The 16905-nt window shown below is 38.9% G+C and overlaps 1 protein-coding gene across 6 annotated transcripts; it reads left to right on the forward strand.

Annotated features, from left to right (window-relative positions):
- Window positions 1-1090: 1090 nt before the first annotated feature.
- On the forward strand, window positions 1091-11508 carry LOC131315806 (protein MALE DISCOVERER 2-like). Of its 6 annotated transcripts, none has more exons than XM_058345003.1 (14): window positions 1091-1408; window positions 1810-1992; window positions 2084-2216; window positions 2455-2526; window positions 4587-4730; window positions 4855-4998; window positions 7677-7772; window positions 7897-7958; window positions 8043-8510; window positions 9148-9338; window positions 9455-9587; window positions 9973-10127; window positions 10241-10432; window positions 10886-11508. In XM_058345003.1, the coding sequence occupies exons 2-14, from the start codon at window positions 1893-1895 to the stop codon at window positions 11144-11146; spliced, it is 2151 nt and encodes a 716-aa protein (XP_058200986.1). In that variant the 5' UTR covers window positions 1091-1408; window positions 1810-1892; the 3' UTR covers window positions 11147-11508. The 6 variants fall into 6 exon arrangements, with proteins under 6 accessions (XP_058200986.1, XP_058200988.1, XP_058200987.1 ...); XM_058345005.1 differs by having other exon boundaries at window positions 8046-8510; XM_058345004.1 differs by having other exon boundaries at window positions 1870-1992.
- The last annotated feature ends 5397 nt before the right edge of the window (window positions 11509-16905 follow it).

Below are 16905 nucleotides of genomic sequence, written 5' to 3' on the forward strand. Positions count from 1 at the left end.
TTCCTTCTCAAGCACTAAAAACAAAAGTACTGGATTATTGAATTTTAAAAATCTCAAAATATAATGGGTTTGATGTTTAGAACCGTACTCCCTCCGTCTCAAATTGTTGGTTCTATAAAAAAATACTGCAATTTTTGGATTAAAAAATAAAGTACTTCCGTGCATAATTTTTAAAATTATTTCACCCCCAATTTGATATCTTAGTTAGTTTTTTAATTCGGTGTCAAGAAACTTGAAAAATTATGTATGAAAGTACTTGATTTTTTTATCCAAAATTAAACATTTGTTCATATGAGACCAATAATTTGGACTGAATGGAGTAAAATATGACTCGGCAAAATAATAAATGTGACTTTTTAAGTTATAATTTTACTTAAATTTGTTGAGGCTGATATGAATACTTTAAAAATATAGCCATTGCAAAAATATAGAAGCTATTACTTTTGAGAAGAAATAAAAAAATAGCGTTTTAATATTATATTGGAAGAAGAAGAAAATAATATATTAAGAGGTCATAAGTTAGAATAGAAAATCTGATACAGTATGCATTTTAAAAGTGACTACCTATAGTAATAACGTAACCTTTTAATAGTTAATTTGATTTAAAATTTAAAAAATCTGATAAAAATGCTCTTAGAATATGGACCCACACCCAATCCGCGCCCCCGTCTACCATTACCGGATAAGGCAAACCGCCAAAACCAAAACACCAAAAAGTCCACCAACCAAAACGAAAATTGAGATCGCCAAAAAGGGGGAAAAAAAATTACGGAGAACAAATACATGTACGTAGAAACACAGCTTGTCGGGTCGGGTGGTGGCCCTGGTGCAGGAGGAGGGGTATGAGAGAGACTCGAACAATTTCATTTTGAAAAAATTTCCACTGTTGGGTGGGCATGAGCTACGTGGTGCCATGTACCATCTTGGCCGTTCAATGAAATTTTGGATGGTCCAGATTTGTTTGGCTAATTTTAAAGTGTGAAATGACTAAAATACCTTTCGATAGCCGAACAAATTTAAGCCGTCCAAAACTTCATTGAACGGCTAAGATTGCTGCACGGCATCCCATGGCCGTGTCCACCCGGCACTGAAAAATTTCTCATTTTAGAGAGAGAAAATCAATGAACAGAGGCTTTTGTTCCTCCTCTGAGATCATCCTGAAAAGGGCAATCAAGAATAAGAGAGATTTTTTTTTTTTTTTTCCATTTTTTTCTCATTATCCATGTTATTTTCCCGCCCGTCATCATCGTCACCGACCCCCGACCTTTGCTTCGCTTGCATTTTCATCAATCCTTCCTTTCGTTTACAGAATTTTCCAATTTATGAAATCACCCCACCACCAACCGTCTACAACAACAGCTGAGCAATTTATTGTTCCATTGACTGCCCTTTTGCCCCCTTTCTTCTGGTAAACTCTCTCTCTCTCTCTCTCTCTCTCTCTCTCTCACTTTTTGCTTTCCTTAGATTGCTTACAATGTGGGTATTCTCCCATTCACTTTGTTGTCCTATTCTTTTGTAATTTTACTTGTGAAATACCCTTGTTTGGCCCGGTTTGTTAACTTGTTGAATTCTTTTTGTCCTTTCTTTTGTTGAATTTCAGCTTTGTTCGACCACAAGAGACGATTTCTTGATCTGGGTATATGAGATTATGAGCGAAAACAGAGTTTTTATTATAACCTAAATTTTTTAAAAATTCAGGAGATGAGGGACCCCGGTATGGTCATTGGGTTTATGAGGGTGGCTGAATTTTTTTCTTGTTTGTAAATGTAATTGGCTTCCTAGTTTAAATTTGGATATACATGTTTGTAGAAGATATATTTGAAACCGACAACTGCTCCGATATCTGTAATCCTTGGCCGCCGCCTCTAGTGCCGTATGTTGTTTGCCAAGCAATGGGGTTTAGATGGAACACTAATGGAGTCCATTTATCGTGTTTAGCGATATTGATTCTTATTTTTGGAACTCGAGGGTGTTGGTCACTCAATTCTGAAGGTAATTTATGGAGAATTTTTGCATTGTTACCTCAAACTTAATGATTGAGCTGTGTTCATTTTTGCTGATTGTAATTGGAACGGAAGTGCAGGATTGGCATTGTTGGAGTTCCGTGCAAGAGTTGATTATGACCCATATGGTGCTTTTGCAAACTGGAACCGTATTGATAATGACCCATGCCTGTGGTCAGGGGTTTATTGTGTCAATGGTAAAGTGGAAAAGCTGTAAGTCCCTCTTACAATTCGTTGCAATTTTCCAAATTCCATACATTTATATGTTTTGGGGTTTTTTAATGTAATTAAATGTGTTCTTTCTTCGATTGTGGCCAGAGTCTTATGTAGTTAGTAGAAACTGTAGCGTGTCTTAGTCGAGATATCCCAATGAGGTTTTATTTTTGGGAGTTAGTGTCATTCTAGTGAATCACTCTTAAGTTCTAATGTATTTATCCAATCTGATTTGTAGGGATCTTAACGGACTTTCTTTGGAAGGGGAACTGCCTACAGACCTTGGGAAGCTATCTTACGTAAGATACATGTAAGCTTGCTTACCCAAAAATCACCATAAAACTCAGTGACATATGCCCTAATAAGCTAATGGTAAAGTACCAGCTGTATAGATTGTGATGTTTAACTTGACCCGTAATAATATTCATGCAGACAAAGTCATAATTTGGCCTACCCCAGTTGAAGACCAAATATGGGAGTTAAACAAAAGTTATAATAACTACCAATTATGTAGTATCGACACTCCTAACTGCATCCCTCATCCATGTCCGACACTCCAGGAATACAACACACCAGGGACATGTATGGGAGATGCCACTTGGCGTGTCCAATAAATTTATTTATTTTTAAGTCAGGGACGCTGAGTCTCTATTTGAACATGGATGTACACGTGACAAGGGTCAATGTATAATATCAAGAGCTTATGCTGAACGTCTAATATTCCAAAAATACGAGGAAGAATATATGGATAAATTTATTATGGTAAAATAAAACCCTCATTCAACTTGCAATATTTAAAAAGGAAAACAATAAGAATTGTGATGATACTATTAGTTTTGGTAATTCGGGATATGGCGTGGATAAAGATATACAATTGACTGCTAATTAGACTTTGGTTTAGGCATACATGATCCTAGGGACCTCAATATAGGTCCTTGAGAGTTTAAACGTGCACGATCTCAGGGGTGGAGTCAGAATTTTCAATAAGTGGAGCAGTACCTAGAACAATATCAGGTCCTTTTGTTTTTGCTAATAAAATAATTATTATGTATTTGGAATGGAAAGATGCTAGCTATTGTCTTTAGGGCAGTAGTTAAAGTGAAAAAACACACAATGTCTTTGGAAGTGCGTGAAAATCTATGAATGTGAGTTGATTATCTGTGGAATTTGTGTATTTTCAATCTTTTTTAGGTGGTGGTTAGCAAAACCATAGTGTTAAAAGAGGCAATTCTGTGATCTTAGTGCGATTGTTTCATGCTTGGAGCAATTTCTCACTGTTGTAGGGTCAAATTTCTAAAACAGAGCAAAATGTTCCATTGATGAATGGAGAAATTCCAATGTCAGTGGGGTCAAGTGGGGCCACTTGACCCATGCTTCCTTCTCCCATGCATGACCTTTCTATATTCTGTTGTCAACTTTGTTATCTTCATCGTCAACTACTCCGATTCTGCATACATAAATAGTGTTGTCGACCTAAAGTCCTTAACTAACATATTATTCACTCCATTACCGTAGTCCTCTTGATCATCACTTTGTTATTCCATCTTGTTGGATCATAAGACTAATAGAGTATCTCCGAGTTGATGTGAAATAATTGCTTCTCATACTAGTTTTCATATTAGTGAACAAGGTACGCCATTGGCATAACTAAAGTCATCTTATGAAACTTCTCTGCCCTGAAAGGATTTTGTAAACTATTTTTCAAATTTCTTTGTTTCTATCGTGATCTTCTTGTATGGGTCAGTATTAACTTCTCGAGAGTATTGCATGGGCTCGTGCATATTTGGTTTTAGCTTTCATCAAGGTGGCCTAATCTTCTTCATGAAAACAAAGTTGATGTGGAGATTGAATGCTATCCCCCACTTTTGTGTATTGGCTTTTTCCACACCAGATCTCTCTTTTTGGCACATACCACTTATCATGTTGCAGTAGGTTTCATTTTCCTCAAAGATTTGTGCATATTTAGCAAAATTTGATCTCATACCTAGGAATATGTTTATGGAGTTCGTGATCCCTTTTCGGTTGTACATGTTAAACCATTTCAAATCCTATTCCTTAAGCATAACTAACTACTCTAATGCCGCCAATCCTATATATTCTTACTGCAGTGGCATGAGCACCTTATAAATTTTTTCTTTTTTGTTAGGTTGCTCGGATATAACATAGAATAACAGAATCAAGTTTTGTGTCTGTATTGTCTCATTTGAAATCTGTAGCGAGCGACGTTTATGCATTCCCTATGTCGCTTGATATGCATTCCTGGGGTGATGCATAAGATCGGGGTCTACATGCACTGCTTTTAATTATGCATGTTCACATTGTGGATCTTATGTGTTTTGTTGATTCGGTGTCATATGCCTGTGTTAACAGTGTACTTTACAACAACCATTTTTCCGGTGCCATTCCGAAAGAGATTGGAGGGCTCACAAAGCTGGAGGTATTGGACTTGAGAAATAACAGTTTGAGTGGAACTATTCCAGCAGAATTCGGAAGACTGCAGTCGCTGAAACGTTTGTGAGTTCATTGTCTGTCTATTTGTTTATTGATAGGTCCTCTTCCATTGTTCATGTATGTTGGACTTTTATGCTATAGGCTGGAAATTTTATGTGCCGAGACTAAACTATATATGATACTCCAGGTTGATTTGTAACAATAGCTTTGAAGGGGAAATTCCTCTAGAGCTGAGGAAGCTCAATCTTCTCTCTAAATTGGAGTTTGATGAAAGACTATCATCCACTATGAACACTCGGATTGGCTGCATAAATAGAAAATTTGGTTATTGGTAAGTGATTTCTTGTCCATTTGAACTTCTTCCTTGTTTTTTTTTTGGTAAAAATTATTACCAAAAGGAAACAAGATACACAAGGAAACAAAGGGGCATACACCTGACTACATCACAAAAAACAGACCCAAACTACACAAACAAACAAAAAACTGGGCTATACAAACAGCTCAAAGCAAAAAAATTCCAGAAATATTCCAGGCTTTACAAAGGTCTCGATGAACACTATTGCTGCCCACTTTTTGCCAAGAACAGACTCTATCTTGAACATCATGAACAAGCTGCTCCATAGTGCCTTTAAGATTAGGGTGTTTGTTGCCAAAAATGCACTCATTCCTAGCCTTCCATATATGATACACAGAACCAGCCATGGCTAGTTTGTACAGCACTGAAGGAAAACCCTTTTTCTTCAGATAATGGATTGCCCAGGCTATCTCCTGATCCCACTTTACTGGACACCGACGAACTCCAAATTTTTCAAGGACTCTGGACCAAATTTGGGATGAGAATGAACGAGTGAAGAATAAGTGCCCATGAGACTCAGCCTCACTACCACACAGTACACACATAGGATCCACTACCAATCTCCAGGATAGGAGTCTATCCTTAGTTGAAAGCCTGCCCCAACATACTAGCCACATAATGAAAGCCCATCTGCATATGTTTTGTTTGAACCAAACAATTGAAGCCCAAGGCACCTGTGGATTGGGAGTTCTCAGAGCCTCCCAAGCAGATTTGACAGAATATATACCATTAGAAGCAGGAACCCAAACTACAGAATCCTCAATTGAGATGTTAGGCCTCAAGGTATGGGGAGTACTCCCCATGATCTGTATTATAGCCCTATTACGTTGCCTAGGCCAATCCCAATCCTCATTATGAATGATTGATGAAACTTTTGCAAAGAGGGAACTCCCAACATTCCTTACAATAGCCTCCCCAAACACCTTATAAAGAGGACCTGCAGTATGCCAGTGGTCCAACCAAAGAAAAGTTTTTCTTCCATATCCAACCACATACCTGATAAGGGGTTGAACTTGATCCCTGAGCTTGAATAGTTTTCTGATGGTCCAGGATGAATCTTGTGGTAATCTCATGTGCCAAAGACATTTTCGTTTGATGACATATGAATGAACCCACTTAACCCACAAGGAATCAGATTTCTTGCTGAGAGCCCACAAATGCTTTGTCTTAGTAGCCTTATTCCATCCTTTAAGAGGCTTGAAACCCAAACCCCCTTCTTCTTTTGGCGCACAAACCCATTCCCATTTAATTTTAGCACCTCCCTGCTTGTGGCCCCAGACCATAAGAAAGCCCTGAGCAAACTCTCAATGTCCTTTAACATCTTATGGGGAAGGATAAAGATGGAGCACCAATATACTTGCATGCTCCACAAAACTGAGCTAATTAACTGATTCCTACCACCATATGATAGCAGTTTGGTTGACCAACTCTGAATTCTCTGAAGAATCTTTTCCTTAAGCTGAACACAATCATTGTATGAAAGTTTAGAAGAAATCAGATGGACCCCCAAGTAATGCACAGGAAGAATACCCTCAGGGATGGGAAATATATCACCCAACTGGACTTTAAGAGCACTATCAACGCCAGAAAAAAAGATAGCACTCTTTTGAAGATTGGGTCTAAGGCCAGAGTAAGAGTGGAAGTCATCTAAAGCTGCTTTAACAGTGGAAAAGGATACCTGGTCAGCCCCACAGAGCACAAACAGGTCATCAGCAAAAGCTAAGTGATGAATTTGCAAAGCCTTACATTTGGGATGGAAAGTGAACTGGCCCTCTCTAGCTTTATGTTGCAGAACATAGAAAAAGCCCTCCATAACTATCAGAAACAAATAAGGGGACATCGGATAGCCTTGTCTCAAACTCCTTTCCCCCTTAAAATAACCTTCAAGATTCCCATTTAAAGCCACTGAAAAGCGAGCATTGGACACGCAAAACTGAACCCACTTGATGAACTGGTCAGGGAAATGCATGGCTGCCATCATTTCAAACAAGAACACCCACGAGCACATCAAAAGAAGATCATGTTGTTGATGTTAATATCGTGGGCATGTTATATGGTTTTCATCAATCACCAAATCATGTGAGCAGTATTTTGCATGCACGAACTTTAAGATTCCCATTTGGACTGGAATTATCATTGGAGCACCGGGAATATATTTACTGCTTCAAAGTTTCTACATTCCTCCACTCTGATATTTTTCTCATCACTGTTTGAGCCACCCAACTACAAAAAACAGCATGAATGCATTGTGTTTTTTTTTTTTTTTGGGTGGGGTCATGATTTTTGTGCTTGGTTCAGTGACTGTTGTCGTGTTTTTTAGTTGATATAATACAATCATGCGATACCAAGTTTATACGTTCAACTGTGGGGAGATTGACCAGCAATACCTTTCTAAAGAATTTTTTACAAATGATCACTAGGTATTTTTAAATTACTTTCACTAGTTTAGTTTTACTTTTTCTTTTTTTCACTATTTGATTTTTTCACTGAGAACATATTTGCTTTTTCTATGAACATACCAAATTTCCTTGTACAATTACATAGGAATTCACCAGCAATGTCATGTTATATGGTTGATAATAGTTGACAACATCAACATGCTAAGAATTTCATCGTTGTTTCCTTTTCATGACTTTGAATGTGTTTCTCTGCAGCATCTGGCAGAGCAGTTTGAAACAGCTAAAGAGGACAGATTCCTTCAGAATCCGAATAAAAGTGATCCTACAACGTTATTGCAACTTTTTGACACGGTATGGAATCATCATTTTCTTTCGCCCATCCGAATCTTCTTGTTGATCTTGATACTATTGTGATGACACTGTATGGAATTCACCTTATACTATGGTGATGACAACTAAATGATCTTTCTTAAAGGGTCAAACCTGAAAAGGATTCCTTACACACTCCTGCATATAGTTGCTGCAACAATCTACCAGGTAGGTAAAAGCAATTTACCAGTCTTCTGCTCAGTGACATCAATTTATGTACTCAAAAGAGTTGACATTGTTTCTTGCATTCAGTAGGTGCGGGTGAGACACATGTGGTCCAAAATGTAGAAAACCTAGTTACTATTGTGAGGCGAAGGCTACTTCAACAATCCAGTAATCTCAATGCTGCCCCAGCAGCTATAGGTGGGCCCCTTCATGAACAGATCATTGGTCTTCCAACTAACCGAAGTAGCGGATCTTTCCCTGCAATACCAAATGCCAAGAAAGGTCAATTTCATCAACCTGGACGTTCTTCTACTGATCCTTCACCCCAACATAATCATAATGCATCGAATCCCAATAATCTTCCGATTAATCAAAAGCCTTCATCCGGTGGAACTTCTTGGAATACGTGGAAGTATATTGTTTTGATTACAAGCGTTTCTGTGTTGCTTATTGTTGCGGTGGCCATGTTATTGGTGTGTCGGAAACGTGCAGTGTCAACTGTTGGTCCTTGGAAGACTGGACTGAGCGGACAGCTGCAGAAAGCATTTGTTACAGGTAATTTCACATTGTGTTCCCCAAGCATTGTATGAATGGCTATAGACAGAGCTGAACAAATGCAAGCGAACCATGCAGAAATCTCATAGTGAATACGGAAACAAATGCTGGTTTAGCTGGTTATTAGCCTAGCTTGACCGAGGCCTTATGCCTGTTAGATTTGCCAAAATAGACATGGATGGGATTGAGACCTCATTTTTTGTCATTTATATGAGAAACTATTGGTGGAGGAATTATAAATTTGTTGGACCACCCATGTCACAAAATAGGGGGTATAGAATATCCTGGGGATGTGGTACTGGACCTACTGGTGATCAGATCCCCTCACTAGTAATTTGGTGGGATTACTCATCCCATGAAGTTAGGTATCACATAACGAGGCCTGTAAGTAATCTTTAACGAGTAAGTAAAGGTTTGTTTGTGGCCCCAAAAACTATGTGCACAAATATTGAAGTCAAATCCGTCGGAGTGAACATGGGAATTGCAGAAAGTTGCAGCTTTTTTGTGGAACTTTTCAAACTATGCTACTATTATCATTTCTTGAAATCTCCAAATTGATTTAGTACCATTAGTTTTGAGAGGGGTCCGCTCCCATTTTCTTCGGTGGCTAATTGATGTTTTTTGCTAAAAATGAAAGGGGTTCCCAAACTAAACCGACAAGAGCTGGAAAATGCTTGTGAGGATTTCAGCAACATTCTCGATAACCGTGGTGGTTGTATAGTATACAAGGGGATATTATCAAGTGGAGTTGAGATTGCTGTTGCATCAACTGTAATATCTTCTACCAAAGACTGGACAAAACGCTCTGAACTGGCTTACAGGAAGAAGGTCTGCCCCTAATCCATCATGCATTGAGTCTTGTTTCTGCTTCAGACAGTAGTTTTTAAATGATCTATCGGCTCCTCTGTATATTTGAAAGTTTTGAATTTTCTTTGTTACTGTAGATTGATACACTCTCAAGAGTAAACCACAAGAACTTTGTTAATCTTATTGGATACTGTGAGGAGGATGAACCTTTTACTAGAATGATGGTGTTTGAGTATGTTCCAAACGGAAGTGTCTTTGAGCATCTTCATGGTAATACTGTTTGACGCTTATATCTTTAGGCTGTATTTGGATCTTGGATTTCTGAATCAAGGAAGGGCAACATGAAAAGCAAACCACATGTCTACCTTTTTCACTTCCCGTCTTATATCACACTGCACAAATCCTTGATCCAAACGCCGTAGGTTGTTTTGGATCTTGGACTTGTGGAGGGTTTTGTCGAGGGAAAGTATTGTAACAGGGAAAGGCGCAATGAACACATCCCTCGAAAACATTTCAATCTTTTCCTCCTCCCTTTTTTCCCCTTTAAAAAATCCCTCCATAAATCCAAGACTCAAACAGTCATTACGTTGGTTGTACCAGTTAAATTGTGGCTTCATTTCTGAATGCAAGTATCTTTTTTCTGTCTTCGTTTCAGTTAAAGAAGTTGAAAATCTTGACTGGAATGCCAGGATGAGGATAGTTATGGGATCTGCATACTGTCTTCAGTACATGCATGACCTGAATCCACCAGTTGCACATTCCAATCTCGTTTCACGTGCTATCTTTGTGACCGATGATAATGCTGCTAAAGTATGCTTCTTTCTGTGCCCCATATTGTATTCCTGTGACTTCTTCCTCAAACCTTTTTGTACTCTCATACACGCAACCTATTTGTTGACTGCAAGTTTGCTCTGCTTTCTCAGATTGTGGAGATTGATTTCTGGGCGGAGTTTGCTTTAAAATCCAAAATCTCAGGGGAAATTGAATCAGAACATTCTGAGCTGCGTCCCTCTTCTGATCCTGAAACTAATGTGTACAGTTTTGGAGTATTGTTGCTTGAAATCATTTCTGGGAAATTACCTTACTCCGAAGAACAAGGACCTCTTGTGAGCTGGGTAAGTTTTGAATCAAATAGTGTCATCTATCTTACGCGGAGTCTAGTAACTGTATAAAGTATCCGTGTTGGACAATGGACACTTGAGTAAGGGTGCCAGAGTCCGAAAATTTAGTGGGACATTCGCCTTTGAAGCATATGTATTCGAGTTTACCAAAGAAATGTTAACTCCCTCCATCAGAAAATAGGACTATACTGCATGAAATGCTTTATGACACCTTATCAACTGCATTTACACTAGCAAATGAATCTATATTCAAAGGAATATTAACATTCGCTTCCGAGTCCTTGACATGAAAAATAGACGAACCTGACACTTTGGCACATATCAGTGATGATGGAATCCATGAAAACTTCTCACTTCGCCTTTGTCTGTGTCAGATGAATCGGTTGGTTGTTCTGTCTATAGTGTCTTGGATAGTTTCACGAAAACAAGCTATTATGATTTTCTCAGGCTGCTGAATATTTGAAGGACAAGCGGAGCATCACCTACCTAATCGACCCGGCATTGGAGTCAGTCAAAAATAACGAGCTCGACATTATATGGGAGTTAATCCACGATTGTATTCATCAGGACCCGAGGAAGAGACCAACGATGAAACAAGTCACTTCAAGACTCAGAGAAGTGATTGATATCTCACCTGAAGCAGCAACTCCCAGACTGTCTCCCCTCTGGTGGGCCGAACTCGAGATCCTATCTGCTGAGGCATCTTAATTCTCACTAACTTTCTCTAACCGTAAGTCGAGTCCCTCTCTTACTTCAATTGAAACTTTCGGTTTTTAACTTGTTAAATATGCTTGTGTCTCTGGTAGTCAATCATGTCGATGCGTTGATTTATTCCATTCAAATTCTTTCACATTTGTTTGCTTATATCAACTCCACAATAACGCAGATGAGTTTCACAAGTCTGAACCTCAAGGATAATTGGTATCCGTATATGTATTTTTACCATATAAGATTGGTATGTAAAAAGGAAAAAAACTTCAGAGTGGGATTTGTGTTTGGGGCTGAAGTCTGTATTTTACCATATTATTATTCTTTAGTCTATTGGAGAATGTACACATTCTTTTTCATCATTCATCTCTATCCAGATTATTATGCAGTAGGGTTTCTGGTGTAAGTCTGAAATTGTGATCAACCCCCATGTGTCCTAGACTTGAGACTTAGGGATTTGATTCCTCCTAAGGTCTCGTGTGCTATCAACTTCATTGGGGCTAGCCCATACGGAGCTTACCTCTGGCTTTTATTGGGCTTGGCGGTGGGATTGGGCCTCTAGGATTAGTCGAGATCCGTGTTAGTTGGCTCGGACATTAAGTTATAAAAAAAAAAAGGTCTGAAACTGTGATAGAAGTAGAACTGTGTGTTTGTTGGAGTAAAAGTTCTACTAAAGTGACATAATATACACAATTAAGTTCGAATATATTGTTTCACAATCTTTTACTCCATCTTTGCCATAGAACCAATCAATACATCAATCAACACATACTCTATGCAAATGTGTTTGTGCTTCTCAAGCCTCCAAATCTGAATCCTAATTTTCTAGATTTTTTTGTTTTCCTTTAATTTGTTAAAATGTGGGGAGAGAAAGAGAGGGAGAGGGAGGACGTGGCCCATGAGAGAGAGAGAGAGAGAGAGAGAGAGAGAGAGAGAACGGGGGAGGGGGATGAACCATGAATTATCAATCTTTTTTACTTTTTTGGTACGCTTGACACTTAGGCTCTGTTTGTTTGGTGGTAAAATATTTTTTCCATTTTTGTTGTTTGGCTAGAAAAAGGAGGAAAATATTTTAAGGGTAAAACATTTTTCACCAACTGGGTTGTGGGCAATGTGCCCTTAAAAAGATTCCGTTATTTTTTAAAGCCTGATCGAGGGAGGGCTAAGCGGGACGAGCGCTCGTAATTCAGAGAGTCGCCACTTGGGTTTGAAGGTTCGACACCCAAGGAACCAAATTCGAAATGCCTTATACGCTGTTTTTTATTTGAAAAAGTAAAAGCACTAGTCTGTCATAACCATATCTGGGTTCGGGAGCCAGGTTACGAGAGGGGATAGGTTTTAAGGCACCCCTCTCGCTCAATCCGAAGATCGGTCTCTATTTAGACATTTGCAAAAACGTTTGCGATTCTATTTGATTAATCAATTCATTAGCCATTTAGGGCGGGGGAATAGTTTAATGGGGATTAAAATTGTAACAATTTGTAAGAAGATGTGATCGATAACATGAATGCGAAAGCAGTAAATAGGATAAAGGCAAGGTTCTGTTTAACAGAGCAAAATCCGATGCACTGTATTGAATTGACATGTACAAGAAAGAATCTACATGCACTGATCCAGTTCACGCGGATCACTGCATGTGATTCAAACCTGAGTGTGTGCACCCAGACATGCACGCGCATGTTTGTTCTACTCATAGTATCTGTTTTTACCATCTTTTGGGCACTGGAAGGACCAGTGCACACCCAGGTCCAAACCAAGCAGTTTATAGTATTTACACTACACAATTTAAAGGCTGAAAAACCCAACAAATAAACAAAACACTCCATAAATAGTGTGGGGACACAAACAATGGCCTAAGGTCGAGTCACCCATGAAAGAGCAACATACTGAAAATCACTAGAGCAAGACCACCTGCGCGAGCGGGATGGTAACTTGCGCGCGCCCATCCAGGCTATTTTTCAGTACTTGTTCTCACATGACTGGGGCTCTGGGACATGTCCAGATATAACTCAGATGGTATTCTAACATAACAAAACTAAGTATTAAAATGCAAGCTAGCAATTTTAACATTAAAAAGCAGTAAACTGGTTTTTAGCATGCTTACAGTGATCTATATACAAAGAAGGACATAAAATAACAAGACACCACTCCCCACGCAGATCTGCACACGCTGCCACGAAGTGGCGCGCGCCAACATGGGACCAACACGCGCTGGTTCTTGCCTCTACGATTTTTGAAACCTTGCTAGCTTTAGGACCAGGGTATGGTATTGATTACCAGCCATGACCATGCCAGCCCCCTCAGGGATTAGAACAAAAAGCAGTACAAAGGTGTTATATCTTTTGGTTTTTGAGTTTGAATGGTGTTTGAACTTTGAGGCTTGAGGTTGAATGAGGTGTTTGGTGATTGTTGAGTGTTTAGAGGGAGAAGAACAATCTATGTTTTTGGGATTAGAGTTTGTATGTCACCCAAAATGTTTATTTTTGTAACCGTTTGAAAACTTGGAACCCAAGGTGTATGGATTTTTCTAACCCTTCAAATGAAAGCATATGGGAGTATTTATAGGGTAAAAACCCTCCATTAATAGAAAGCATTCCATTAATGGAAATTATTCCATTAATGAAAATCCTCTATTAATGGAAACTATTCCATTAATGGAAACCTTCCAGAAATGGAAAGTAAAAGGGTTGGCAGCAAATTTAACCAGCGCGCGCGGATCGTGTACGCGCGCGCAAGTCCAAATGATCACGCGCTGGTCAACGGTCAATCAGGACCGTTTGACCAACACCTAACACTTTGACCCACGCATGCTGGATCTCAATCAACGCATGCAAGTAGGGTTTTATGGCTTTTTGAATTGACTTAGACTATGTTAGGTTCAAGGGTTTTGCAAACACCCAAAGCTCAAACATACTATCATTCCCAGGGTGTTCTTAATCCGTTTCATCATCGGAGAATCAAAGACCGAAAGTAAACTAATCTGGAAAATCCAAATTGGAGTGTCTACATGGGTGAAATTGTTTCCTCTAATTTTGGCCATAAGTCATTTTTGCAATTCACCTCCAATGGTTTGACATTTCCCAAAACCATGTACTCGATTCCCTTCTTCTCTCAAATCATATTAGATCCAAAATAAGAGAGAGGAGGAGGAGGAGGAGGAGGAGGACGGGAGAGAGAGAGAGAGAGAGAGAGAGAGAGAGAGAGAGAGAGAGAGAGAGAGAGAGAGAGAGAGAGAGAGAGAGAGAGCTTACTCGATTAAAATATTTTTAAACCAACAATCTGTCATTGTTTTAGAAAATATTTTTCCTGTGCCAACCAACACTGGAAATGAAAGTTTAAAGTTTGTTTTTTGAAAAAAATATTTTACATCGAAACAAACGGAGCCTTAAGTATTTAAAAAAAAAGGTTAGTAAAAATGAAAAAAAATTGCCAACATTTGATTTTTTTTACTTTTTCTTAATTTTGTTTTTATTAAAAAAAAATTTCTTGTTAGACAAAGCTATATTAGATACTAGCGTTGTTCCTGTGTGATGCATAAAACAATACAAAGACTAACTTCAACAATTTTCTGTGGTTACGTGCACTAGAGGTTAGCAATGTGCCCGTTCGATGCACGGAACGGGATAAAAAAAGTATTGTCCCATATATTGAACATGTACAATGTTAGCATCCGGTGCACGGGACAACGAAAAAAAATGTCGAATTCATTTCGTGCATTGAACGGGAACAACGCTAGTTCGATTTTGTTACTAGTCCGACATTTTCTCGGATCTAGTGGGTAGTGGTTGGTGGGTGAATAATACTTGCGGGGCTTGGCTTCGAAGTAGGCAGATAAGGGCCGGGGCTTGGCACTAGTGCCCGGTGTTCCTGTTTTCAATCGTGGGGAGTATCTATGCAAGGGACATTAACAGTCATAAGCGCCATGGGCCAGTTCAACCGGAGGTCGTAGCCCAGTAGTGGATTTCTCCTCCATGCCCGGAGCTTGCTCGTGTCAGTGGGGGCTTGCCAGAGATGTTTGTTCTCCACTGGTTTGGTTCGAGATCCAATCGACGCCTCAGTCGTTGGCAGCAACGGGTGGTCTTCTCTCAAACGGGGCCTTGGCCGGCGTGCATTAGTGGTAGTTTCCACGGTGGCTGTGCTTCTGTTTCATGTTTTGTAGCTTGCTCCTATTTCCATCGGTTCGGTGTTTTTATCTTTGTTTGGGATCGTGTTTCAGGCCAGGGCGGCTAGGTGACAAATGGCTGGCCTGTCGTATCTCGATCCTTTTGAGGTGTTGAGTCGTGCTTAGGTCTAGTCTCTAGTTGTCACGATGGCTTTGTCGTTGCCCCTTCGTCACCGATTTTCATTGTTATTATTTATGTGATGGTCTGTTGTACGTTTCCCTTTCATTGTACTCGGATGGATTCGCTATTTTAGCCGTGTTTGGCTATTAATGAAATGAATTTCTGATTTTAAAAAAAAATTATTACAAGGTAAAGTATGGTGTTCGCCTCGACCATTCCTACGCGCGTACCAAGAAAGAAAAACACAAGCGTATAATCAATGCTTAGAACGCAATCGCAAGATGCGTCTCAATGAAGAGATACAATCAAGGCAAAAGAAACTTTGTTATAAGAGATACAATCATTACCTTCAGGACTCCGAAATTAGTCGAGGTGCACCTAAACTGACCTGAACATTCAGTTATAAAAAAAAAAAGAAAAGAATGAACGAATCACTAGCTTGGTACGATGGTGTTGGATCCACTTCGTAAATGAATCACTTTAGCGAAAGAGCAAGCAAAACTCCGTTTTTAAAAGCCTCATCTGGGAGAGATTTTTCAGTGCCGAGCGGGGACTAAGTGATGACCACTCGGTGCATTCGGATCATCCATTTCGATTTTGGACAGCTCGGATTTGAAAAGAAAAAAAAAAGAGAGAGTGATGGAATGAGAGGAAAAAGAGTGTTTTAATCTGAGTTGTTCAATACACTTTTAGACGGCTCGAATGTGAGTGCTCAGAACCACGTTAGCCGGATTACGTGGTACCCAACCTGCATCCAAAAATTTATCCTCATGTGGCCCTCATGAACCCCCTCTGTAGCTAATGGTATAGAAGTTGATATATATACTAGTTCAAATTCTGTTCCCTCTTTCTTTTCCAGATCAAAACCCTTTCCCTTGTTTAATTACTACTGGAAGTGGAAGCTCAACTAAAACCCACTTCCACTATCTCCTTTTCTAGGACTAGGATTCTTTTCACCTTATCTCGAGAACACTGGGTTATGTTTACTCCTTATTTCTCGGATAGAGTAACTTTTCCTTTTTCTTTCTGAGAATATTGGGGAATTCCTGTCTTTCCTTCAACGGCTTGGAGGAAAGAAATGACAAGGAGTTATTAATTTCTTTCTCCCAAAACTTAAATTGCTACTACTTTATCTTACTAACAATTATATGCCTTATTTTGCTTATTATTTTTAGTTGATTATTATTTTTTATCTTTTTGATAAAAAAAAATAGTGTTAGTAAAGTTCTATTTTGTTCAATTATAATTGGTAGAGAAGTGCTATTCTTTAAATTGTGTAATTCTGATTCTTCATAAATATAATTTATCTGGTGATCAAGTTGAAACCAAACTCTGATACCAAAAGGGGGACCTAATATTAGATTGCTAAGAATTGTAAGGTTGTTTTTTTATACTATTTAATAAAAAAAATTGTCCTTGGGATTCAAGTTTGAATTTTGGCATTTTTGCAAAGGACTTAATTGACACATGTTTGAA

Source organism: Rhododendron vialii, chromosome 2a, assembly GCF_030253575.1.
Source record: "Rhododendron vialii isolate Sample 1 chromosome 2a, ASM3025357v1".
In the NCBI taxonomy this organism is placed as follows: Eukaryota; Viridiplantae; Streptophyta; class Magnoliopsida; order Ericales; family Ericaceae; genus Rhododendron; species Rhododendron vialii.

Excerpts from the sequence above, each read along its gene's own strand:
- LOC131315806 (XM_058345000.1), top strand. Across the intron at positions 4,999-7,676 it reads AATAGAAAATTTGGTTATTG|CATCTGGCAGAGCAGTTTGA; the intron begins GTAAGTGATTTC and ends GTTTCTCTGCAG. Across the intron at positions 10,128-10,240 it reads CCGATGATAATGCTGCTAAA|ATTGTGGAGATTGATTTCTG; the intron begins GTATGCTTCTTT and ends CTGCTTTCTCAG.